This window comes from Microtus pennsylvanicus, chromosome 3 (genome assembly GCF_037038515.1).
Source record: "Microtus pennsylvanicus isolate mMicPen1 chromosome 3, mMicPen1.hap1, whole genome shotgun sequence".
Taxonomy (NCBI): domain Eukaryota; kingdom Metazoa; phylum Chordata; class Mammalia; order Rodentia; family Cricetidae; genus Microtus; species Microtus pennsylvanicus.
The window spans coordinates 140,316,659-140,343,710 of NC_134581.1; the positions used below are offsets into that span (position 1 = coordinate 140,316,659).

A 27,052-nucleotide genomic window follows, 5' to 3' on the forward strand; every position below is an offset into this window, starting at 1 on the left:
AACATTTCGACCTCCCCTTAGCCTTGCTCCCGGATTGGTGCCCCGCCGGGTCCCAGCGGCCTATCGCGTCTGCATCCGTCATCTGGATTGCTAATACGCTCATTAACATAAAGAGTCTTTCAAAGACCCGGCGCCGGAAAAACTGAACCGGAGTCTCACATTCTTTCGTTAAGGGCATCTCCTCCGCACGGTCCTCTCTGTCAACTAGAGGAACCGTGTGTTGGTCTACTCAGCCGACGACCCCAACGCTGGGCATCTATTCCTGGGGTGCACGGGCCCCGGGTCCCCGGGAACTGCACAGACAGTTTTGGCCTCGGAGAGCCACAGTCTCAGTCCGAGGGAGGCAGGGCCGGCCAAGTGGCAGGACACGGGATCCCTCGGGCACGACCCGGGTGCTGGCGCCCAGGCAGCCGCAGGAGGTGGCTCGTGCTGCGGGGGAGGTTCCCGGCCGCACGCGGGGGCGGGGCCTCGGTGGAAGGGGCGGGGCCTACGGGGCCGTACCGCGGCGCAGGGCGGGCTCTGGCGGCCGAGTGTCACACACGCGGCGGCTCGGGAGGCGGCGGCAGAGGCGGCGGCAGCGGTAGCAGCAGGCGCCGCCGGGACGGGCAGGGGCGCGCGGGCTCCGCTGGGCGCGGGCCGCCTCTCTCGATCGCTCGCTTGCTCTCCGACCCACGGCGGGGCCGGGCTTGCCCCGGCGTACTGGAGAAGCTCTCAGCCGGTCGCGGCTCGCACGGGGCAGGGGCGCGCTCCGCGGGGGGGGGGGCGCGCTCGGTGCGGGCGTGAGAGGCGGGGGGCGCCCGGCCTTCCGCTCTTTGAGGCCGGGGACCCTATGAGACGCGCCCGTGAGGGGCGCGAGTTCCGAAGCTCGGGCGGAGCACAGCGCGGGTGGAGGACTGTGCGGCAGCGGCCGGAGCCGGGCGGCGGCCAGCAGGAGGCGGCGGCTGCGAGAACTTGAACTTGGCGACGGAGACCCCGCACGCCCCCCACCGGGGCCGGGGCGTTGCGGGACTGGGCGGCAGCGCTGCCCCCCGAATGGCCGCGGCGGCGGACGGGGCTCGCGCGCCGCGGCCCTAGGCGGCCTCTCGCCATGGCCAAGTGGCTGAACAAGTACTTCAGCTTGGGCAACAGCAAGACCAAGAGTCCGCCGCAGCCGCCGAGGCCAGACTACCGCGAGCAGCGGCGCCGGGGCGAGCGGCGCGAGCAGCCCCCACAGGCCGTGCCGCAGGCCTGCTCGGCTTCCTCGGCGTCCTGCGGGTCGGCCGCCGCCTGCTTCTCGGCCTCGTCGGGCTCTCTGCCCGACGACAGCGGCAGCACGAGTGACCTCATCCGCGCCTACCGCGCGCAGAAGGAGCGCGACTTCGAGGACCCGTACAACGGGCCGGGCTCGTCGCTGCGTAAACTGCGCGCCATGTGCCGCCTGGACTACTGCGGCGGCGGCGGCGGGGAGCCTGGCGGGAGCCAAAGAGCCTTTTCGGCGGCGTCGGGCTCTGCGGGTTGCTGCTGCGCGGCGTCGGGGGCGGGCGCCGCCGCGTCCTCGTCCTCATCCTCCGGTTCCCCGCACCTCTACCGCAGCAGCAGCGAGCGGCGGCCCGCCACGCCAGCCGAGGTGCGCTACATCTCCCCGAAGCACCGGCTTATCAAAGTGGAGAGTGCGGGTGCTGCGGGGGATCCCCCAGGAGGCGTGTGCTCCGGCGGCCGCACCTGGAGCCCGACGACCTGCGGAGGCAAAAAGCTGCTCAACAAGTGTGCCTCCGAGGAGACCGGAGCCGGCCAGAAAGAAAAGGTAAGACCCGAAGCTACTGATGGGCACGGGAAGCTGAGGCACTGCCACGTTAACCAAGCCCTACAAGTCAACTTTGCTCTGGCACCCTGGAATCTAGGCTCCGGCGCGCACTCTGGTCTGACTCCGTCTCTTTGGCTACTGCTCCCTAAACGCCTCCTTACCGAGCCCACAGCCTGAGCGAGAGCACCCCGCCTAGCTTTACCCAGAAGACAGACCCAGCCAGCCCTTCCGGCTCCCCGAGTAAAGTCAGCTTTGGCGGGCCTGAAAGAGCATTTGCTCGTTTACCCCAGGGTTGTGTGGTGGTCCCCCTCCCAGATATAGAGGGGAATTGAGGTCCAGAGCAGGAAAGGGACTCTCAGGGTTATAGTTTTCCTTGAATGTGTTTACGTGAATGTTTCTGAACTTCGCACTCTTGCGTGCCAGGTTTCCGAAGCCAAGCGGCCTGTTGTACTGGAGCGGTATTGGGAACCCCCACGCAGGCTTTTCCGGTCTAAATGTCCGTCCTCCCAGAGAACTCACCGATCTGGCACTTCCTACCTCCTCTCCCCAGCTCCGGAGGAGGTCTGCTAAAAGGAGACCCATCTCTGCCCACCCCATCCTCTCTCCTGACTCCATCCCTATAGTACAATCTCAGGGACGAGAGGCCTTTGTGGTAACCCCCTGCCAATCAGGCATCCAGTCTCCCCTGCTTCTTAGCAAGAGTTAATTACAGCCAAGGCCCATCTACTCCTTCTCTTCACACTCCGGAGTTGCTCTCCCCTCCCCCATAAAACACTGGCTCTGTCTACTAGTGGAGGCAGTGTTTTGATTAAATCTGAGGCCCCGCGAGAGATCTCGATCCTTAGGGCAGGGTTGCTTGGTTGTCAGGCCCCTGCTCTGGGTTCTCCCCCACATTCTTCTTGGAAGCTCAAACTTTCCCGGGAGTGGAGACTGGATCTCCAAACAGGGAGACATTTTCTACCTGTCAGCTGGTGCTTGGCAAGGCTTCTTTCTTATTTTATGGAAGAGGTGAGTTGGGGGGTGCCCTCTAGTTTTCTTGCCTGGTTTTCTCCCTGGGGTCAACTTCTGCTTTGTCTTTCCGGGATGGATGGTGCGGTGCGTGCAGTGTGAAGCAGTGTAGTGCTCCCGGGAACGGTCTGAGCACACACCTTGAAAGCTTGTGCTCCGGGACTTCCCAAGCACCCAAGATGCCACACTTGGTTGACAGTGACTGGAAGCCCTTGTGACTGCACACCCAGCCAGGAGGCGAGAAAGATGTCCTTGCTGAGACAGATGTCCTGGTTGAGGCTTGTGGTTGGTGTTTTAGGAAAGAAAGAGGCTCTTGCAGCTTCGTAGTGGTCAAGCTTGGTTTGGTTGCCCACCGGGAGGACCTGGAGCTTTTCAGAGGTTTGCAGCCCACTCACCATTGTTGACCACCCCCCAGGGGGTAGACTTTCTTTGTCCTACTGCTAGTGGTTCAGCCTCCTCGCTAAGTCTTTTTTTTTTTTTTGGGTGGCTTTCAAAATTATAGTAATTTTTTTCTCAATTAGTGTTCAGACTTCGAAATGCTTAGTAATGATACTGAAACTTCAAGTGTATCTAATATTTGGCTTCATTGTTACCAAATATTTCCCATGGGTCTTAGCTCTCCTCTAGCAGGTACTGGAAGGGGAATCCTGTCCTGTGCATGTCTGTGTTGAGGGCTGTGACAGAGGCCATCCTGTGATGGGAGCTTCTGGAGGGTACCTCTGAGGCAGGACCATTGTTGAACTGGAGCCAGTAGTGATTGCGGGAAGCTGGAGAAGACTCTGCCGCTTTAGGGGACTGCAGGTGAAATCTGGGGCTGGGACGGAGAGGACCCTGGAGGGGCTGCAGGGCCCTGGTCTTGTAAACTGGGTTGTATGGTAGCAGGGAATGACGTTTTTCACGAAACTCTCTCTGGGTTGGTTTTCCTCTTTTGTACTAGCTTTGATCTTTTAAGAGTTGTCTGTCTTGGGAGACAAGGGAGGAAGTTACCAGATGTTCCTTCTATCAGGAGGAAAGGGGGCAGCAAAGGAGTGGTTGCAAGGCCGCAGACTAGCTAGCACAGGGGCACTGAGTGTCCCTGGAAGACTGGCTAAAACATTACTGGATATCTAGTCCTGCAATTTTATTTTCTGAGACAAGGCTCAAAGAATGCTTACCTTAAACTTACTAGGTAGCCAAGGATGGGCTTCAGTTTCTTTTTTTTTGGTGTGTGTGGGGGGGTGTTTCAAGACAGGGTTTCTCTGTGTATCCCTGTCTGTCCTGGAACTCACTTTGTAGACCAGGCTGGCCTCGAATTCAGATTCGCCTGCCTCTGCCTCCTGGAGTGCTAGGATTGACTTTCTGACTCTCCTGCTTCTACCTCCCAAGTGTGGGGACTACAGGCATGGACCTTCTAGTTTTATGCAGTACTGGAAATTGAACCCAGCACTTGGTACATGATAAACAAGGAGTTCCATCCAGGGAGCTATGTCCATCTTCAGCCCCCTCTGCAATTTCTTTAGAAATAAAACAAAAACCTGCTGCACATTTATTTTTTCTTTGACAGTTTTATACATATATACTATTTTTGTTTTAGATTTATTTATTTACTATGTATACAATATTCTGCTTGCGTGTGTACCTGCATGACAGAAGGCACTATAGTTGGTTGTGAGCCACCATGTGGTTGCTGGGAATTGAACTCAAGACATCTGGAAGAGCAGCCAGTGCTCTTACCCTCTGAGCCATCTCTCCAGTCCCCATATATATTATTGTATCTTGATGAAATCCACTCCTAACTTTCCAGTCTCTCTCTGTATCCTCCTCCCCAACAACAGCTTCTACCTTTAATCTCCTGTTTTAAGAAATCACCTCCTGAGTCGGATTAGTGCTTCCCGTGTGGGCATGGGCAAAGTACCAGGGGCCACCCCATCCTCAACAGCTCTCAGTTGCCAGTAGCTCCTCAGCTAGGGGTGGAGCCTCACGGGTTCCCCACCCCCATGCTAGGATTATTGACTGGCTTGATCTTGTTCATGTCTCCTGTGGGTAACTGTAGTTGCTGTGAGTTTTACGAGTACAGTGGCCATGCCATGGCTGGAAGACAGCATTTAAACAGCCCCTCTCCCCATCGTGTTTCTTGTTCTGGCTCATTTCCTGAAACTTGTGACTCTACAGTTCTGGTGGGATCCTTGAGAGTGCATTTTAACAAGTGATTGCTCCTGGGTCCCACTTTGAGAACCGTGAGCCTGATGCCATGATGGCTCTTCTTTACCAGGACCACTTGGGTCCAGGCTGCAGGTGCACATGTCCAGCTCAGTATGTGGCCAGTACCTCCCATCTGGCAGTCAGAAGGCAGTCTGGTTTTCACATTATTTCCAACAGACAGCATTTGGAAGACCAGACCTTCTGTGATCCCCTGAACATTCTGAGCCTGTCTTCAGTCTCCACCAGTGGCTTCAGAGAACCCTACTTAGCCTGGGGCAGCCTACCCTCCCGTTGTCGCCTTAGAGAACTGGACTGTGCCAGGGTCCAGTTTTAACCCTAAATCTGAGTCGAGAGTTCCTGTGTCGTTCAATGGAGCTGGTGGTCTGTGCAGCCATCTTGCTGTGCTGCCCACACCATGGTTCAGCTTTGGGGTCCTATTCCTGCCCTTTGAGACCTGCCTCTTCCTTTCTGTACACGATGTCATCCTGTTCTCCAGGCGGGTGAGTCCTGGAGCACATCCACTTGCTCCCTTGGGAAAGAGACTTTTCACTGTTCCAGAGTCTCCCTAACATAACTTAGCTAACCAGCATCCTGTGCTCAGAGATGGGGTAAGAGCCAGTTGAGTGGGAAAGGAGTCTGAAGTTAAGGGTGCAGTGATCTTTGGTCTGAGCTGCTGGAGAAAGTGGATGCAAGTTTTCATCATTTTCCCCCTTGGGGCTTTTGCCTTGAGAACTTGGGGAGGTCTTTATCTGGGAAGCAGACATTTAAGGTGACACTGGAGGCAGAGGGATGACTGTAGGCTGTAACCGGGCTTTTGTGTCCAACAGTGTGTGCATATACTCTTGACAACTGTAAGACGACATTGTAGGAAGCTGAGTGGTGGGGGCTCCCGCCTTTAATCCCAGCACTCGGAAGGCAGCGGCAGGCGGATCTCTGAGTTTGAGGCCAGCCTGGTCTACAAGAGCTAGTTCCAGAACAGGCTCCAAAACTACAAAGAAACCCTGTCTCAAAACCAAACCAAACAAACAAAAGGCATCGTTGTAGGGTGTGTCTTTTGGAAGCCAGAGCCTTTAAGCAGTGGGTCTTCTTGGGAAATGAGAGGTGAGAATATAGGAGAGGTGGGGTGGGGGCCGCAGTTTGATTCTCCCAGGTGAGTTTTTGCATGGGAGGAGGTGTTTTTTAGGACCTTCCTAGTCCTCACGTTGTGGTGGCCACCAACCTTACAATTCTATTGAAACTTATGCTACTGATCCCAATGTAAATATCTGATATGTGACCCCTGTGGGGTCATGGCCCACAAGTTGAGAACCATACATCTGGAGGAGATGGCTCAGAATTAGGGTACAACTGTAATATATTTCAGGTGAGGGGGTGGTAAGGGTCTGAGCTCCTGGGAAAGAAAACGGTAGTAGGCTGATGTAGGTAGAGCTGATAGTCCTTCAGTCATGCTGTTGGGAAAAAATGACACCGCTCCCCAAAAAAGTCAGTCGCGGCACACACCTTTAATCCCAGCGCTCAGGAGGCAGAGGCAGGAGGATCTCTGTGAGTTCAAGGCCAGCCTAGTCTATAGCCAGGTCCAGGACAGCGAGGTGGGTGGGGGAGGGGTGGGGGAAGCCAGTTATTTGTGGGTCTCCTTGGATGCAGCCAAACCGGTCTCATCCAGTTATGTTTTCTGCTGGTGGTGTTTCTTTTGTCATAATTAAATGGTGTTTCCAGTACACCTGGGAAAGTCAAGATTTATCATGACATCAGTTTTGCCAGGTTTAAAATACATGCTAATGTGTACCAACACTTGGTATATTGTCAGCATCCACAGAGTTGAGTTCACAGGTTTTCCATAGCTACAGAATAATAACTTTTAACTTGAAAAAAAAAAAAAAAACACCTAGCAGTTTCTGAGCTCTTTGCTAGGCAGGGGGAATTTAGAGGAAGTAAGTGTGGCTGAAGAGGTACATCAGGTGCAGAGGGCTGTGTGTCCGGGCTCTGTAGCTGTCTGGTCATAGCTTAACCATAACCACCTGGCACTCAGATGGGGCGAGGGAAAGCCAGGTCTGTATTTACAGCTACTCTGGAAGTAGAGGCAGAAGGATTATAAATTCAAAACCTATCTGGGCAGCTTCAGAGTATGTTCAAGGTCAGCCTGGACAGGTTAGATCTTCTCTCAAAGTAAAAAGATGGTCTGGAGAGATGGATGGCTCAATGGTTTAGAGTGCTCATTGCTCTCCAGAGGACCTGGGTTCCATTCTCAGGACCCACATGGTACTGATACATAGGCTCACTACCATCTGTAACTCCAGGCCTAGGTGGTCCAATGTCTTCTCTTGGTGTCTGCTGGCTCCAGGCACATATAGGATGCACAGATAGCATGCAGACAAAACAGAAAATGAAAAGTGAGAAAAAAAGAGAGGGCTGAGGTGTTGCTTAGTGGCAGAATATTTGTCTAGCATGCACTAGTGTGTGACACACCACAGTCTTTTCAGCTTTTCAACTCTCTGAGAGGCTTCCCAGCTCAGCTTCCCTCCTTCCTAGAGGGACTCTTCCCTTTCTTGTTTACTCAGGCAGGGAGGGGCCTAGTGAGTCTGGTCAGTTTCAGGGACTTCAGGAAGCTAGTTTGAATTGTTTACCTTCCTGCTGAAGGAACTTCCTGAAGGATGGAATGTTTCAATCTCTGAAGAAGGTTTTGCACAATAACCAGGCCCTGGATTCAATCCCCAGTACCTTGAATTCCCTCCCACTCCAAACTGAAAGAAAATCTTTTTTCTTTAAAAAAAAATTATTTATTTATTTGTTTATTATGTATACAATATTCTGTCTATATGCCTGCAGGCCAGAAGAGGGCACCAGACCCCATTACAGATGGTTGTGAGCCACCATGTGGTTGCTGGGAATTGAACTCAGGACCTTTGGTTTTTTTGTTTTGTTTTGTTTTTGTTTTTCGAGACAGTGTTTCTCTGTGGTTTTGGAGCCTGTCCTGGAACTAGCTCTTGTAGACCAGGCTGGTCTCGAACTCACAGAGATCGCCTGCCTCGAACTCAGGACCTTTGGAAGAGCAGGCAATGCTCTTAACCTCTGAGCCATCTTTCCAGCCCCTGAAAGAAAATCTTAATTTCTAAATAAACACTTGTGTAACTATGTATGTATGTAGTATTATTTTGTATTAGGTCTTATAAGTTTTTTTTTTTCATTGTTTTGTTTTTCGAGACAGGGTTTCTCTGTAGCTTTGGAGCCTGTCCTGGAACTCCCTTTGTAGACCAGGCTGGCCCCGAACTTACAGAGATCCGCCTGCCTCTGTCTCCCGAGTGCTGGGATTAAAGTCGTGCGCCACCACCGCCCGGCTAGGTCTTAAAAGTTTGCCAGTCAGGGCATAATATGCATGAAAGACAAATATCGCTGTGCCTTTTGCCTTATTTTATTTGCTTATTCTTTGGAGACAGGGTCTCACTATGTAGGCCAGGCTGGCCTTGAGCTCACAGAGATCCTCCTGCCTTTGTCTCCCGAGTGCTGGGTTAAAGATGTGTGCCATCACACCCGGTCCTAACTACGTTATTTTATATAGGAGACTTAAGCTCCTATATATACTTTGTGGTATCCAAGGAAAGTTTTGGAGACAATGTCCCCTGGGTATCAAGAAATGAACAAGGACACTAGGGTCTCAAGCCCGAGACAGTATCAGACAGAACCTATGGAAAGGCTGAGGTGTGTGCCAAGGACTGGACAGGCCTGAATGCTGGCAGGTGAAGGAGGGCTGCTGGAAGGTTCTAGCTGAGCTGACTCTTGGGAAGGGATGAATGGAGATACCTGAGCAGGGAAGGGAGGAAAGAGTACGCTGCCATGCAGAGGGTGGTGGGCCTGATAGGCAGGTACAGAGGGGCCCCACAGTTGACAGAACAGATCTCCGGGCCTTCCTGAGTGGAGTTGACTTATCATTTTGTCTTTTCACAGAAATCACTAGTCAGGATCAATGGAAGCCACGGTCAAAATGTCAGCCATTTCTGTTTGATTGACAGCCATCTTCTCCAGTCCTTAAAAAGTCCTCTTTGGGAAAGGTTAGGACTAGAGTTTATTGCTGTAGTTCTGCTGAGGACAGGTTCCCCATTCATGAGAGAAGTGATGGCTGTCAAAGCCGATTCCAGTGTTAATGCCCCAGAAGACTTGGTTCTAACCACTTCCATGGTCCCAAAGTCCTCACAGGCATCATAGGTACTAGGTCCAAACACTGTAACAGCTATTGCTCCATCGCAGGTCTCTCCTGCCTCCTGGGCTTTAAACTACAAGTCAGCCAACCTTAAAGGGCCAGAGTCAGTAGTAAATGTTTTCAGATTTGAGAGCAAGGTGGTCTCTGCTGCAGCTGGTTGGCTCTGCCATTGCAGCTAAAAGTGGCCTTTAAAGAATATATTAGAAGGAATACTTGTGTTCTGATAAAAATTTTATTTTCAAAGCTAGGCAGCTGGCCCATGGGTTGTAGGTTTCTACCTAGGCATCAAATACTGAGTTTCATTTCTGGTCTTGATGGGGTTCACTGAGTCATCTTCAGCATATGTTCAGATGGCAGGATGGGGTTCCAGAAAAGAGCAGAAGCCCATGAAGTTTCCTGAGGTTGGAATCTGGGGCTGCTCTTCTGCTGTAGGCACTGTTGGCCCATCTGTGGATAAAGACGACGAGGTATGGAGCAGTTAGTGATGAACCTCGTGTCACAGCTTCCAAGTGTGCACGCCTGTGCACTGAGCCCACTACACCTGCGCTCTTCACTACTTTGGCCCACTGTTTCCCAGTTTAAATGGCCACAGGCAGACCCTGCTGTGCACTGTGATGGTTGTATTTCTTCTCCCTCGCACCGAATGTTCACCTTCTTGCCTCCCTTCCTTACTTTTCCAAAACCACAGCTGGATTCTCTCCCCCCTCTCTGTCCACTGCTGAACTCCGTAAAGGAGATGTTAATGCTGTGCTTGAGTTATTTTATAGAGAAATTCCTCTCACAGGGTAGGCACGTCCCAGAGGACAGCTGCACAAAACGTGTGCCTTGTAATTGTCATGTCTTCTCATTCTGACACCAGACCTCCTTTCCCCGAAGGATTGGCTAGGGCGTGTGTGTGCTGCTTTAAGGTGAAAGCTGGTGGTACCAGTCTCTGCCCGCGTCAAGAAAGAACTTAAGTTTCGTAAAAGTAGATCAGGTGACCGTCTTCACTAATGAGACACTCTTGGAACAAGACTGATTAGGGCATAACCTTGAGACTTGATCCTGTCTTCTCCCTGCTCCCAAAGCGTTGCTGTCCTATAACCTTGGCTTTAAAAGGCAAATTTGAAGCAGGTGTGGTTTCCTCTGGTCTTGCAGCCAAGCCTTCCTCTGGTGAGTTTAACTTGTGTTTTAGAAGCAGAGGTCAGCTTTGGTCTTTTTTTTAAAAAAAAACAAAAAACAAAAAACCTGCACTTGGCTCAAGAGGTGGCTCAGCAACCTGAGTTTGATCCCTGGAACCCACGTGGTAAAAGGAGAGACCTACCTTTCAAGGTGGTTCTGTGACCTCTGCATGGTTTCTGTATACAGCCAGCCCAGAATCGAACCTGAGACTTGTGGCTTTACAGTTGAAAGCTGGGGCTGCTGCATGGTTGGAGAACACAGTAACCAAAGCCTGGAACACAGACCTGTCTGCATGACAGAAGTGATATGTAAACAGGTTTTGGATGAGCTAAGAGTGACCCTGCAAAGAGGATGGTCTGGACAGCACCATGGAACTGAGGCGGTGAGAGGAGGGGAAATACCTTCAGTGAGAGAAGGCCAGGAAGGCTCCTCTGAGGAGGAGATGTTTGGGCAGAGAAAGAGTAGTTAACTGTGGCTAAGGGAGTTTGCGTGGTCATGCTAGCTGGTTGTCTTGCATGCCACCTGCTGTTTTGTGTGCTTTATATGTAGTTCTTCTCACTGCCCTCTTTTGATGTATGTGCTACTATAATTTTCATTTTATTTATTTTGCTAGTACAAGGCAGAGATGAGATTTGGAATTGGGTCCAGAGTCTGTTTCTAACCACTGTGCTAACCTCCAACTGCATCTCATACCCGAGTATTCTGCTTTGTTTGTCGTTTACTCTGTAATTTCCCTGTACCCCATAAAAGTGACTGGTACTGTGATCTTGTAATTATTGCACAGCACAATGGTCACTTTCATGCCTGTAACTCACTGGCTTCTCAGACCCACTTTGGGGAAGACGCTGAATTCCCCGATTGCGGATGGAGAGTTGGAGCAGGGCCTGCCCTGCCCTTCTGCAAGTTCTAGCTGGATTGGCAGCCTTGTCTTCTGAGGCCAGTGCCCTCTAAGCCAGGGTGGGGAGGGCACTTGGCCAGAGCTTGAGTTGGCAGGAAGGGTGACAGCCTGATTGAGTTCCGTTTCTTCCTATGTTTTGATTCTGAAGCGCTTTGCTGAGACCATTGAGGCACATAGACTGAGGACCTTGCTTCCACAATGGAATTTTCCTTTGCTTCCTGTTTGGTATTTTCCAGTAATATTTCTATTAATGTTTCACTTTCAGAGGTACTGACTTCCTGAGAAGCATGAGCTTTCTCAATGCTGAGCCAGGAAGGACTGACTTTTCCTCTTGGTCATTCAGTTCCTTTCTGTTTTCTCCAAGGGGAGCTCTGGATTTCCATCATGGAAAGGAGCTTGTGTGTGTGTGGCGGGAGTGTCCTGGAGATGGAGAAAGGGTTAGTCAGGACCCTGGGGAGTGACTCAGCCCTTGCTGGTGAGGCGCTTACAGTAACTAATGGGCTCCCAAGGTCCAGAAGGGAGAAATGGCTTGACAGGTGTAGGTGTGTGTGTGTGTGTGTGTGGAGGTTCACTGAGTAGAATTTGCTGGCTGAACCCAAAGTCTCCAGCTGGAACTGGAATGACCTTGTTTATACCTTGTTTATGTATTCTCTTTATTCATTCAGTAGCTCTTGCTTAGAAGTGCTACATGCTCCCTGGCGGGCGCTGGTGGCACACACCTTTAATCCCGGCAGAGGCAGAGGCAGGCAGATCCCTGAGTTCCAGGCCAGCCTGGTCTATAGAGCTAGTTCGAGGACATCCAAAGCTATATAGAGAAACCCTGTCTCAAAAAACAAGTGCTACATGCTAGGTGCTGTTCTGTGTAGCTGGTAGGAATAGAACTGCACTAAATATGAATACCTCATTCCCCCGGGGTTAAGATGTAGGGTAGAGTTTAGAAGGGACTTCACTGAAAGGCCAGATGCTGCGAGCTGTACCAAAGAAGGGCCAGGCAAGAGGGGAAGGCAGGAGCTGGCAGGGCTGCTCAGGGGGCAGTGCGGAGGTCAACACCCTTGGGCGGGGCAGGTCAGCTCTGAGGGGTGTAGAACAGAGAGACCTTGAGCCTCCTGTGAGTGGGTAGGTCTTTCACTTGTATTCTAGGAAGCCAATAGAAGGTTCTGAGCAGAGTTGTTGAATGATTTGATGTAGGTTTTAAAGATGATTACTTCAGTGTTGGCATGTAGCTCAGGGGTAGAGCACTTGGCCTGCTGAGTGAGAAACCTTGGATTTGGCTGAGTGGAGGGGACAGACAGGCCATTGGAACTTGGGTGCCCTTCTGCAGGAGGTGCAGAGACCCGTGGTTTAATGACAGATGAATGGCAAGAAAAAAGTCAGTGTGTCTGCTAGGATTTGACTGAGTAGCTGGGAAGATGTGTGGCCACTGACTTTGTTAGGGGTTCCTGAGGACACAGGAACCTCTGTCTGGGGCTGCAAAAGAAAGTGGGAATGCAGGAAGGAAAGGAGGCCACGTGAAAGATGGCTACAGCGACAGAGAAAACGGACTTCCAGATAGAAGGGTAGGATCACTTGGCTGTGAAGGATGGATGAGACCTTGGAAAGTGTAGGAACTGCACATTCACTTTGTAACACTTTAACAAAATCCAGCGCAAATAGTATTCACAAATCTCTTCCGTTTCCTTCATTTTTTTTTCTGTCCCCTCAGCCCAGGTGTTTGCATTCTCACTCAGAGGCCTGTCTTATTCCCAGCTTCGGCTAGCTCCTAGTTTATCCTTCCATGTCTGTTATGGGGCTGTGACATTAATGAATTCATGCTGGAGTACCAGATTCAGACCAGATGTGTTTAGAGGTAGGGGGTTAAACCCAGGAAAGGACAGATGTTTGAACTCTTGATCATTTCCGTAGTTTGAAGAGGCCATGGAATATCTGTCTAGTTCAGTGCACTCACTGTATGTAACACTTCCATTAAACAGTAGGCCAGCCTGACAGCCGTTAGGACCAACAGGAACACAGATTTTAAAGTTTGATTTGCTTAAGTTTATACCTTAAATAGCTGAGCCATGGTTCCTCTTAATTTTGTGTGTATGTATGCTCACATGCGTGAACGTGTGTGCACATGTTTGTATGTGTCTGGGGGATGCATACATGGGTGTGAGCATGTGCCCATATTTGCTTATGTGTGTGAGCGTATATACATGTGTGCTCTTTGTGCACAACCATGTTCAAGAATGTGTGGGTGTGTGCATGCATGCACACATACGTTTTGAATATTGTGTTTCGTTGTTTCTTTTCTTTCTCCCTTCCATTACCACTTCTTCCTTTCTTTCTTCCTCCTCTCTTTTGGAACAGGCCTTGTATGATGCTTTAGGCATCCTGGAACACACTGTGTAAATCAGGTTGATCTTAAACTTGCAAGGAGCTTCCTGCTTCTGCTTCCCAAATGCTAGCATTATAGGAGTGTACCATACCTGATTTCTATGCCAGGATATCAGTTTTTAAGTAACCCATGGTGGTTGATTGTGTGACCTGCTCTCTTAGACCGTAGGCTCTTGGGAGTGCCTGGGGAATCCCTTAGCTGACCATCGCCCCATTCATCCCTGAAAACTTAAATGCTAAGTGCGTTTGTCCCTTACCACCCAGGCTAGGCTTCTGCACAGCTTGGATTGATTTTTTTTTCTTTGTAATTCATTTTTATGCTCATGGGTGTTCTGCCTGCATGTATCTATGTATGTGCACCATGTGTATGCCTGGTACCTTTAGAGGCTAGAAGAGGGTGTGGGATGCCCTATAACTGGAATTACGGATGGTTGTGAACTACCATGATGTGTGCTAAGAATCGAACCTCAGTCCTGTGCAAGATGAGTGAGCACATTCAACACTGAGCTGTCTCTCTCCAGAGAATTTTCCCCTGTCTTGTGATTGTGTCGGCTGAAGCTCTGCTGACCAAATCCCTGTCCCTCCTCTGTGGCACATAGTATAGCTTAGTAAAACTCTGCTGGGGTTGATCAAATCCAGTCTGACCTCTCTTCTTCCACGTAATGACCTGTGAATGTGTGATGGTATCAACCTCAGAGCAAGCTATAATAACTGTGCTACAGAGCTAGGTTCCCAGCCAGGGCACCAAATGCTAAGAATTACAGTGGAAGACTTTGATGAAATCCAAACTCAGGAGCTTGTTAGAAAGTGGAAGAGGCTGGTCAGCGCAAGTTCCAAGTAGGTGGGCCAAGATCCATGCGGAGAAGTTCTTAGCACAGTGATTGGATGAGGAGCTGGGTCTCAGTCATGGGTGAATTGGGGAGGATTCAGAAATAGAGGGGAGCAGCAGGACAGGAGACTCAAAACTGTTGACCCAAACTTTGCAGGACCCTATTGGTGATCCATTGATTGTGGCATGAAACCAGCATCAGAAGGCCTGATCTCACATGCTGTGCCCGGGCATGGAAGCTGTGTAACTTAGAATATGGTATTAGCTTTTCCAGGCCTAGACTGCCCCTTCTGTTAAAGAGGGTTAATAAGTCTAGTGTTTCCTGACCGTTTACTGTATGTCACTTTTGCTGTGTGTGAGCTTCATGGTTGGTCCTTGAGGGGGTATCATGAGGATCCCCACTTTACAGGTGGCAAGATGAGATGATGTTTAGGGGAAGTGTGCCAGTCACTGTAGGGTTGAAAGCCATTGTTTTCTGTATCAGAGCACAGGGCCTGATGTGTGGGAAGAGCCTTAGGACTTTTGTATGACTTTGACAATGCTTGTCCTGTCCTCGGAAAGGGCTCTTCCCTTTTCCTTTCCTGCAGAAGGGCAGTTGTAGGGCTGCGCGTGCTGCTCGCAGGTCCACACATGCTTTATGAGGCTTAAGAGCCTCAGTCTTTCGAGGAGGAAACTGAGGCCTACAGGTAATGTAGCTAGTAACGGACAGAGCTGGACCTGGGGCTGTGTCCACCCCTAACCTCCTGTGCTCAGGTGCAGGGGGTGTTGAGAACACCGCTCTATATCAGCTCCGGTGGTCTCAGCATTGTGAGGCCAGCCAGAGCCCACCAGTCTTTCCATGATGGGTATGTAAGACACTGGAGCAAGGAAGTAATGGGGTCATATCTGTGGTCTAGGAAAACGTGTGTCTGCAGCCCAGGGGGATGAGCTACAGAGGGAGCCCTGAGGTAGAGACCTCAGCTAAGCAAATGTAAGGTCTGTGGGCAGGAGCAGCAAGGATCTGACCCAAGGTTGCATACTTAAGCCATGAAGCATGTGCCTGGCCTTTCAGGCTGCTCTCTGAATGACACTGTTGGTCAGTAGAGGGAAACAGACCAAGCACTTGTCGAGGTCTAGTCTTTTCTGAATCACTGTTGTCAGTAGCCCAGATCCCCTCTGCGGAAATCTGTAGTTAATTTATCTTCCAGTACAGCTGTCCTTATTCTGTCAGGGTCCCAAAGGCTAGGTGGGAGTGGAAGTGCATCCCACTGTGACTGCTGGCTGCTCACCTCCAGAGGAACATAAGCAAGAACGGGCAGAACTGCCTGGCTCATCTACGTGGGACTTAGGAGCTGGTGGGAACAGCATGGTGTTCTGAGGGTAGGTGGAGCTGGCCATTGAGGCTCAGTTTGGCGGCTCTGCTGTCCCATCTGACATCACGTGAAGTTGGAAGCATTCCCATGTGTCAGGACCAATGCTGACTTCTAGAAGGAAGCCAAAGTGAAGCCACCCTGTGGTTCTGAATGTCCTCTGAAGGAGAAAATGCAAAGGAAACAGGGAGCTTGGGATTCTAGGCTCATGCTGACGTGTGACTTGTGGTCAGCGTCCTTCCAGGGGACAAGGTCTTTGAGAAACAATAAATGCTGAGAGCCCTTTGGGTCACCAGAGGAAAGCAGCAGCCTCTGGAGGTGCTTGCTGGTCTCGGGATCCCCCAGCCAGTTCTCTCTGCAGTTCTGTCATGGGCCCGTGTCCAGCTAGGGGGCCAGAAGGAAGACTTCAAAGATGGAGGAATCACTCTGCTTCTTAGCTGGCTTCCATGGGTCCTGGATCCATTTGAAATCCATCTGTGGTGTGACTGTGAAGTGACAGGATGGGGGAGTCAGTGTCCTCACTTGCCAGTCACCCAGCGGACAGCTGAGAATGTTGTGACAGCCTGGACTACGTTGCCAGAACTTGGGCCGCAGGTTGTCCAGGTGCAAACACCGAACTCTGGTGTGTGGCTGGGTTTGCCTGCTTGCCCTTGCTTCATGGCAAGGTCTAACTCTGGGTCCCTGTGGGGTAAGGTGGCTGTGGGCCTGATTCTAAAACAAGAAACTATCCAAGCAGGCAGGCCTTTTGTTTGGAGGCATCTCTAAAGGTTTTAGCCGTGACACCTCTGGTGTAGCAGAAACTGCTGTAGTGGCAGCTCACAGTGGACTCCTGATGAAGTAGTTTGGTCAGTTTGTAGTCCATAGATGGAGTCCTCATTTTTTTTTAAATACCATTCTCCTCTTCCCCCCATCTCTTTAGTAGGGTTTCTTTATTTTTATTTTCTGGCACCTCCTTGACCCTATCTCAGATACCTGAACCTCTTTCCTTTTGATAGTACCTCTGCTCTGATGGCTCTGGCTTTACCTGTACTGTAGGTAGCAAACACTTCAGAGCCTCAGGTTCCTTAAAGTTTAGCAGCTTGTGTTCCATTGGTACCATGAGAGTAAATTTTGGTGGTGCGCTCTCTTTCCTTTTTCTAGTTATTTTATACTTGTGTTGTAGAGGTAGACTGAAACAGGACACCAGGTTCATGCATTCTTGTGCCTTCCCAAGACTTTTAAATTCAAACAGGAATCAGAGCTTCTTTGGTTGAGACCTGCCTTCCTCTGAAGATCTATATATTTGAATTTCAAAGGCTTGTGTGACTAGACACGGAGGTAACTTGCATTCAGTATAGAACTCGGAGACCAGTGAGTCAGATTGTCACCCTTAGTCCGCCTTGGTAGCTGCCGTGTGATTTACCCTGTCACTGTTTTGTAAGGAGTTCTGGCATTTACCAGCCTTGCTCTGGAGATGTTCAAACATTGACTGGCATCTGGGGGTGGACTCAAAATCATGAGTTTGACTTTGGAACAGTCTGTATGTTGCAGATTGTCATGTGTTTGGTTTTAAAATGCCCCTGCAGGACTGTAGAGTTTGCTCCCCAGAACCTATATGTCATAATGGAACGTGCTTATAATCCCAGCACTAGGGAGGCAGAGGGAGACAGATCCCTGGGGTATCCTGACCAGCCAGTCTTGCTTACTTAACAAATTCCTGCCAAGTGAGATCCTGTCTCAAAAAATTAGGTGGACAGCCATCAAGGCATGAGACCAAGAATCACCTTTGGCCTTCACCTACGTACCTGTTGATATATGAACAACATACACATATACTCTCTATATAGTATAAAGCCCTGAGTTCACTCCAGCAGGACGTAAACCGGGTGTGGTGGTGCACAAATGTATTGACTTTTAGGCCACTCTGGGGTACACAGGACCTTGTAACAAACAGAGAAGTTGTTGACTTGGTTTTAAGTCAAAAAGAATGCCCAGAAGAACAAGGGAACGTGGTGGCACAGTTGAGGCACTGCGAGAGTCTGAGGATTTTATTTAAGAATAGAAAGAAGAGAGTTACAGTGATTTAGTTACAGGTCATAGAGCATTTGGGAGAAAAGGAAAATACTGGAATTCCCCGAGTACCCACCTCCCGTAGCTGGCTGATTGAGGCACTTGCTAGTGGTTAAAGAGGAGCCATGAGCAGGGGTTGAATTCGGTGATACTGTGGGACTGTGGGACTGTGGAGAAGCTGGAGGTGAAATGCTTAAGAAAGGCATAAAAAGCCGGGCGGTGGTGGCGCACGCCTTTAATCCCAGCACTCGGGAGGCAGAGGCAGGTGGATCTCTGTGAGTTCGAGACCAGCCTGGTCTACAAGAGCTAGTTCCAGGACAGGCTCGAAAGCCACAGAGAAACCCTGTCTCGAAAAACCAAAAAAAAAAAAAAAAACAAAAAAGGCATAAAAAGCTGAATATTGGTAGGTGTGGCACATGACTTTAATCCCAGGAGGCAGAGACAGGCACATCTCTGTGAGTTCGAGGCTAGCCTGATCTGAGTTCCAGTTACGCAGAGAAACCCTGTCTTCAAACATTCCCCCCTTGCCAAAAAATAAAATTAAATTAAAAAGCCATGTGTTTGTGTCCCTGCCTCTCCCCCTTTTCCACACACACTTGTAAAGGCCTGGAAGCAAATAGACCACAATGTCAACAGTGGTTGTCACAGGTCACAGGAAAGTTGGATTATTTTGCATTTTCAAAAACGAATGCAGATTATTTAGTCACAAAAGCAAATTTAAAAAAACAACTTAAAGTAGAATATCAAAACACACAAACAAAAGCCAGTGCTGTCTCCTACCCTGTGAAGGGAGTAAGAAGGTAAGGGAGGGTAGGCAGCCTCCAGCTGAAGTTTGCTGGGGCCATCTGAATGAGTTGCTACACTTCAAAGCCAGGGCTGAGCATGTCTCATTGTGTTGGAATGCTGGTGATCACAGGAAGTGGTGACAAGCCCTTTGTTATATAAGCTCACCAGGCTTGCTCATCCGTGCCAGCGCTAGCCCTTAGTGCTGGCTGTGGACTGACATCTGCCTCTCTCTGTGGCCTCAGCCTGTGCTTAGCCCTGTATGGGAACTGCACTGTCAGGCCCTGGAAGGTGAAGTTCACACCCTCAGGCCCAGTGGGCCTCAGAGGAGGGAGGCCACAGTGGAGGGGTTGACTGGCTTTATTCCTGACCCAGGAAGGGGTGGGGATTATCTTGGCTATTTGCCAAAGCAGGAGCCTGCTTTTTGATCTCTTCTGTTTCTCAAGTCCTATCTGTCTGTCCTGCCGTGATGTCTGTGGTCATGCCGTGGAATGTTGCTGCTCAGAGACAGAGTGTGGTGTACATTTTTTCCTTCCTCCTCAGCAGGAAGCAGACTGACTGCATGACAGCTGCCTGCTGCAGTTTCAGAGCCTGGTGCTTTCCTACGCTGCAGATCTGTCTGCGCTGGGAGAGAGGAACCCCGGGTCTCACAGGGAGGAGATGGTTGCGCTTGTGCTCCCTCTGGTTCCAGAGCATGATGTGCTGTATGGCTTGAGTTCCTGCATTGCCCTATTGTGATCATGTGGAGCTGTGGAAGGAAGGCACCACCATCTTTCTCCTATGGGAAGTGTTTTGAAGGTCAAGGGCCAAACCTGAGGTCCGCCAGGCTTCTCTGTTTTGTTGCCGTGCCTGCATTATTTAGACGCCTGGATTGGGTTCCTTGAGAATACATACTTATTTTCTGTTGACCCCTTACAGCCTGCATGGAACCTCGAACACAGTACCCACTTGGGGTGAGATGAACTTTGAACTTCAGGGACAGGTGCCTCGGGCAGGTCCCATTTTGTCGGGGGCCACTGTGCCTGAATTTATAAAACGGGCAGTGTTGGGTTTGTTCACAACTCTCTTTCCAAAGGCCTCAACCACCTCCAGACCACAGGTTCCCCTGGAATGTCGTCGTTCTGTAAGAGGGAGTCGGAAACCACAGCGAGTGAAGGTTTTTAAGTATCAGGCCAAGGCCCAAACATGAATGTTGTCCTCTGTTAATGACACAAGAGGAAAGTTGCACAACTTCATAAGAAACCCACTTTTCTCCTGTGATTTCCAGTCCTCCCGTGTGGAAGGCACACAACCTGTTGTAGTGGTTCTCTAGCCGATCGCCCATCTTTTCTCCTGAGTGGATTCAGAAGAGCCCTAGGTGCTTCACCTCTAGAACTGCTGGGGATGCACATTTTACCAGGCCTGGAGCTTCTAGGAACTGTGCGGCTGCCTCTGGGGGAACTGCTCAGATAAGGGGGGCAGCGGGGCCTTAGGTGTGAGTCTGTTGCCCCGAGGGTGACAGCGTGTTTGCCAGTCTTAATTCCTCATTTGTCTAACATGGGCCAGCAGACTTTCTCTATCAGGCTAAAGATAAAGAATTTTAGGGTTTTGGCAACTGGCTTCTGTTGTAGCCACTCAGTTCTGCCCTGGCCATGCAAAAGGGGCTTGGGACAGTATGCAAATGAGTGGGTGTGGCTGGGCTCCAGAAATACACTGCTGACATGAAGTGTTGCTCATCCTAGGCTGCAGTGTTAGTTACCTCTTTGTAATCATAGCCCAATATTGACTTGTTCTTGCCAGGTTTTATCCAAGCCCATTTGACCTTCTGAGTGCATAGAGAACCCCACCCACTCCACCCCCTTAGTTCCTTGCACACCACCTCTGGTCCAGACATGCAGAAGGTCTTTGATCTCTTCTGAGTTGTACCTAAGTCACCCACATTCTCATGTCAAAACTGTTGTATTTTGGGCTTTTTGTTTTTGTTTTTTTGAACTACTGTCTTTTGGTTTTCTAGCAGTGCTGTTGTCCTGGGGGAGGACCTCTCGTCTATGTCTGATTCATAGAAAAGGATTAAATGGATGCAGTGGCAGCTTGCTTTTTGTGACTTTGCTAACTGGTGTCAGAAGAAAAGTCCTCTGCCTGATAGCCCTTGATGCTTTTGTAAAAAATTGGTGATCGGCACACGTGGGAGTCAGAGGATAGTCAGGTCTTGAGTCTCTCCTTCCATTTTGGCATCCAGGAATTGAACTCCAGGTCATCAGACTTGCCCAGCAAGCAAGCACCTTTACCTACTGAGCCATCTTGTTAACCTCTTGTTGATTTTTCTGGTTAGTGACTCTAGGTAATGTCATTGCTTAATATTCCTCCTGACTTCTGTTATGTTGAGCTTCCTAGTGTGTAGTCTGGCTGCCCTTGACCTCTTAGAAAGGCTTCCTGTTGCCTCATTGCTTCTGGGCTGGACAGCTAAAAACCTCTTTCCTTGCCTAGAGTCACAATGCTAACCTGCATGCCTCTGCATCTCATTTATGCCCCTTAGCCTGCAGTGCCACTCAGACAGCGTCCCATCTTCTTTCTTTCTGTGTGCATGTCTGCATCCCTGGTAGGAGGGGTCATGCTATACCACTTCTCCAGTGTCTGTTGTCTGCTGGAAAGAGGCAGTGAGAACTCCACACATCATACAAGTTGACCCCAGAGTGGACCTAGGGCCCCATGTCAGAAATGCACTCAGACCCAATGCGTTCTGTAATTCCGTCAATCCCCCGACTTCCTGTAACTCCAACACAGGAAAACACCTAAAAGCCCAGAGTCCTGTGAAGGAGCCAAGACACGCCTCATTGTAGGCATCCGTGGCTCAACAGGCTGAGTAGCCGGCTTGGGCTGCCTGCTTTTCTGGTATGTCACAGAGACTTTTGGGTGAGCGTCAGGTAGGCGTCTGGGGAGAGCAGTTTTCTTCAGTAGCAGGTGGAAGAGAAGATGACAGCTGCCAACTGCTGAGTACCCCTGGGGGGGGCATGTTGAGCTAGGTACTTGGTTGCAATCTGCTCAGAGTTCTAGGGGGTGGGACGGAGGGCCCTTCAGTGGTTTGATTTAGTGCAGCACCCGCACCTCAGAGGTACTCAGGGAGTGAATTAAGCTAAATAGAGATTTGGGGGGAGGGGCGAGTTATGTTGTGGTTAGATTGAAGGGCTGCAGGTATCTCAGTAAGGAATTAATTGAGCCTTTGCCACACAGGAAGTGGGGACTCAAGGACAGGCTTGTGCAGGGAGGGACTTCAGAGTGCGACAGGCGAAGTGCGTCCCATTATCTGCTCTTTCCGGTGTGACAGAGATGCCAGATAATGAGGCGTTGGACTACATAAAGTGCTTCCTTGTGCTGGAGAGACGCAGGGCCAGTCTCGAAGCCAGTTGGCCACCGGCCTCCTCCCTGTAATTTATGTGCAGTGGCAGGCTGGAGGAGGCAGCCGGGCAGAGCCAGGGCTTGCCCGCCTCCCCTGATTACCACTCAGCTTGCTGACTCTAGCCTGTTGTCCTTGCTGTCCATGCCCTCTGGAGGGTTGAAGGCAATGCTGGCTCCTCCAGGACTGGCCACACAGTTGGTAATTTCTGTGGCAGGTGGTACCAGTGATCCATGGTTTATTTTTTTTCTCCAGAACCCCCTGCTCTAACTTGGGCTCAGGCTCAGAAACCTCAGGCTTTTCCCACCTGAAGATGCTAGTCTGCGGTTTTCAGTCCCCAGAATCTTAAGTGTGAGAGGAAGTCACTGGTGGAGGAAGTTAGCAGTTCATCTGCTCTGGTGCTGATGTAGAGTGCAGGACCAGGCCCTGTGGACCAGTAAGAGAGATGGTGGTAGTGGGAAGAGAAACGGAGTGCTAGATGGATTCTGCGAGAGTCCAGGGAGAGAGCTGGGGTGGTGGCGCACTCCTTGGAAGAAATGGGGCTAGGTTTCAGCTTGGCCAGGGGAGGAATGAAAGCATGCTAGGCACAGGGCACAACTTGCCACAGTTATGGATTGGGGCCTGGCTTAGGGAAGCATATGAATGACTTCTAGAACTGGTCAGCCTTGTGTTAATAATAGGTGTGAGTGTCCTCTGCTTGGGCCTCTGTCCCTGCAGGGATTCAAGGAAACCCAGGGGCGGGCATTTGGCAAGAGCTAACAGGAATTCAACCACTAAGTTAGGTCCAGCAGAGCCGGTGCTTGGCCGGGCTGGAACTGGGCCCCTGTTCCTGCTGTTGCCCGCTGTTTTCTTGGCGTGGCCTTTCAAGAGCCCTCTCAAGTGAGCTCTGAGGGATGCTGACAGATGGGCAGGTTGGAGCTGGCTCTCCTGGGCAGGCAGAATGCACTGGCCCCAGGTGGGCACTTTACACTTTGCCCTGAGCCATCAGCTCCCTATTGTTCCAGCCGCCTCAAAAGGCAGAAAGATTTCCTCCCTCCCCCTCCCATTTTATTTTATGGGTGGAGAAGTGAAGTGGTTCAAGTCACCCCAAGTCACTGAAACCCCAAGCAAGGCTGTGACTGCCAGCCCAGTATGTTATTCACACAGCACTGCCCCTCAGTAATTAAAGGGCGTGTGCACACTTCGGAGGTAAGGTTTGTAATTAAATGACAACTGAAGACAGTGGGTGATATCTGGATTCTGCTCTCCTCCCCCTTTAATACAAGGTCTCGTGTAACACAGCCTGGCTTGGAACCTGATATATAGCGAAGAATGACCTTGGACACCTACCTGATCCTCCCCTAGATTACAGCCACACATCTTCAGGCCTGCTTTATTTAGTGCCAAAGACCGAACCTAGGGCTTCACTAGGCATTCACTACCACTGAGCCACAGTCCCAGTATTTTCTCATACATATTAAGCCTGCCTGGCACTGTGCTAAGAATGTTCCTTCATTCTTGTGACAACCTTTGTAGGTAGGCAGTTCTGTTTTCCTAATGAGACCCAGGCACGGGGTCTAAGGGACGCCTCCAAAACCACAGACCCAGTATCTGATTTTTACTCAGGGCCTGAGCTCTTTGCCCTGATGCTCCAGGGTCTTTTGAGAGTCAAGCACAGCCCCTTGTCAGCCCTGCTGCTCCCAGTGTGCTTTAATTAGAACAGACTGCAGTGCTAGCTAATGACGTCACTGCGGGATTAATATTCAGACACTCAGGAGGAAATTGAAGAAGAAAAGAAAAAAGGCAGAGATTTGGGTGGTTTGTACCAGAGTGTGAGGCCTACTTAAAAGAATTCATGAAAGCTCTGTGTTTTGGTCATTTAAAGGCTCTCACTGTAGCTACCTTGGCTTCTGCTTGTGCTTTGTGTTTAGTCCTGCCCAAGCCATGAGTCTTTATCAGGACAGCACATGCCGTATCCCTCCCATAAATTACAACTCTGCACCAGCTGCTTGGCTTCCTGGGAGCTTCCTCTGCCTTGGACTAACGGAGTTGCTTTAATCTGGCTTTCAGTGCCTCCTAACACAGTGGTCTCAGTCTCTTTGCTTCACCAAAGAACAGTCCTCTGGGAGACCCGTCCTCCCAATTGCCCCAGCTGCCCAGTGAGTCCTGTTGCTCACATTTTGCTCCTTAGTAACACTGGCTCCCCCAGCCCTCACACACCTGTGGGCCTTGCTGGTGGCTCCAGACCTAGCTATTCCTCAACAGTTTTACAATGCCTGTCCAGCTATTTCCTAGCCATTGGACTCACTGTGTGGGCTGGTTCTGGGCATAGCAATCAGAGTGAACCTATTGGCAAGAAGTCAAAGAAAGGTTCTCTACCAGGAAAGAGGGCTGTGTGGGGCCTCAGGCCAGAGGACTTGTTTCAGTTTCTGCACAGAATAAAGGCCTGGTGGAGATTAAGTTTTCACCTATAGAAAAGTGACCTCAGGCCCCCTGAAGTGACTTCCCTGCTAAGACCTTCAGAACAATGGTTGCCCGTACCCTCTCCACAGGTTGACTATGGGCCTGACCCACCTGCTGCCTTCTCCTCAGCTCTGCCACTGTATCTGTCTAAAGCCTTGAAAAGAAAAGCCAGACATGGTGGCATGCACTTGTGACCTCAGTGCTGGGGAGGTTGGAGACCAGAGGATCCCTAGCGCTTTTCCTAATCAGTGAGCGCCAAGGCCAACTAGAGAGTGTTTAAAAACCAAGGGTTTTTAGGAGCAACACCTGAGGAAACCTGTGGCCTCCACATAACACACGTATCTGTATATACATGTATCACACAAATAACACATGCATGTACATAGACACTAAGCCCTAAAAGTTGTAGTGTGCAGGGTCTTAGAACCTACACTAAACCCTCAGCATCACAAACTGATCTCTTCCATCCAAACACCCATCACCGTAGGCCTCAGTGCTCCTAGAGGGAGCAACATAAACCACCCATCCAGGAAGGTCTTGGGCCATTCTAGCTCAGGCCACCATTGGCATTCAACATCAGGTCCAGCTTGGCTCTTGACCTCCATCAGCATGGCACAGCCTGTGGGTTGGTCCCATGTCCCCTCTGCTGCAGTTGATCTTGGGTGAGATCATTTTGCACTCGGGGTCTCATTTCCTCTCAGTGGACCATCACCTCTTTTACCATAAGGCCGCTAGTCTAGATTAGACACATCCCAGCTGGTGGCTCAGGCAGGACTATAAGTGGCCTTACCTCATCCCTAGTCTTGTGTCCTTTGTGCCTCTCTCAGCCTGATTGTCGTCCCCCCCCCCCCCACGAGTCCCCAGCTTCTAAGGAAGTGGCTTTTCTCTGCAGTCCAGGTCTGCCTACCCCCTCAGGCCTGGGGCGTGGCTTCTGCATTTCTGAGAAACGTAACAAGGCTTGTCCTTTGTCAATAGCCACAGGAGAATTGAGCAGCTGTGAACACAAATGCCTGGTTTGAAACCCTTAGCCCACTCAAGAAAAGCTGTGACTGAGGGATGTGTGGAGCGCAGAGCCCGAGCTGCCAGGCTCCCATCAAGAACTGCTCAGAGGAATCCTCTCACTCTCTAACACGGAGTGTCCCTGGGGAGGTCTTGTCGTCCTCAGGGTTGTACATGGCTCCTCCCCTGAGAAGTCAGTAACTGGATCAGGATGACCACGGTGGACTTTTTAGGGGAGCTGAGCTTCCAGGAGGAGGCATTGCTTTTCAAGTCTGAGCTGCATCTTGAAGACCCGCCTCTCCCACCTTTAACTGGTTGTGTAGTTAAAAGAGTTCTTGGGAAAGCTAATGTGGCATCAACAGGAATACGGTTGCAGGGGGACCTTGCAGTGACTTTGTGACCTCTGTTGGTCAGAGGATAGTAAAACCCAGGAATCGGGATCCACTGTCATGGGAAGTAAAGGTGTGGAGCCAGGAGCCATGACCCCCCCCCTTTGTATTTCTCATTCCTTGAAATCTGAGGCAGCACAAGCCAGTAAAGGAAGCAATGCCTACCCTGTATAAAGTTTTAAAATGACTTGTTCATGGCCTGAGTTCCCCAAAGCACTGTTTTATAAAAGCCCATTTTATCTGTTTTCTTTTGATGGAGCTGGTGGTAAATCAGGAAAGGGCTGGGATTGTTAAAGATTTCAGTCTGTCGCAGGGACAGTGTTAGAGGCTTGAAGGGCAGATAGCAGTGTTTGAGAGGACCTAAGAATGCTTTTCGTTGTCACAGTGTTTTCAAGAAAACAAAGCAGCTTGGGTTGGACCCTTTCCTGCACTGTGATGTCCCGCCAACCTGGCCTGATAAACACTGTCTTCTTCACAGCTGGCAATCCAGCCAAGAAACTTCCATTCTCTCACTTCCTCAGCCTCCCATCCTGCCCACCCCAGCCCTGCCTTTGTCGTCTTTAGCAGACATCCTCCCTCCAAGTCATATCTGCGCCCCCCTCCCCCGTCACTCATTTCCAGCCTCCCTGATGGGTAACCGTGGTGTCTAGACATCCCTGCCCAGGTAGGTCACAGGTTGCCTGGGGCCCCAATGTTGTAGCAGTGGTCATAGTGCCCCCCTGTGTGGGAGGACAGGCAGTAGACTGAGACAGGAAGGAGTTGAGGGATCAGGCAGGCTTGCTGCTTTTATTTGCGACCCTGGATGTGCCTCTCTGAGCCCATTTCCTCTCTAGCAGAATTCAGTTTTTCATGTTCTGTATGTCAGGCCCTGCATTGGATGCAGAGATCATAAAGATAAATGGACTCTGCCCTGGAACACACACTTCACAGAGTCTTAATGAGCATAAAAGGTGACTCAGTGGGTGTTTAGGAAAGAGCACTTTAGACACAGAAATGACGTAGAACTGTTCAAGGCCATACATCTCAGAAGTGTGTGTTTGTAGGCCTTGCTGGACTTTTGCTTTTGTAGTATTACAAGGTTTGTTTCGTTTGCACTGAAGCCTTGCAATCCCCCCACGCATGGTGCCCATGTGCACACCCTGTCCTGTGGCCACCAGCCTCTGGTTAGTAGAAAACCCAGGGCAAGGCCTGCTTGTCTGAGACCGTGGAGTTAGACAACACAAGCCAGCTAGACTGCAAA

The 27,052-nt window shown here is 50.5% G+C and overlaps 1 protein-coding gene across 1 annotated transcript in view; it reads left to right on the plus strand.

The window, feature by feature from the left end:
* Positions 1 to 949: 949 nt before the first annotated feature.
* Shb (SH2 domain containing adaptor protein B) overlaps positions 950 to 27,052 on the plus strand; it is a 113,732-nt gene continuing 87,629 nt past the window's right edge. Inside the window, exon 1 of the mRNA XM_075967289.1 lies at positions 950 to 1,783. Coding sequence (XP_075823404.1) covers positions 1,088 to 1,783 — 696 coding nt within the window. The 5' untranslated portion in view covers positions 950 to 1,087. The remainder of the gene's footprint in view (positions 1,784 to 27,052) is intronic.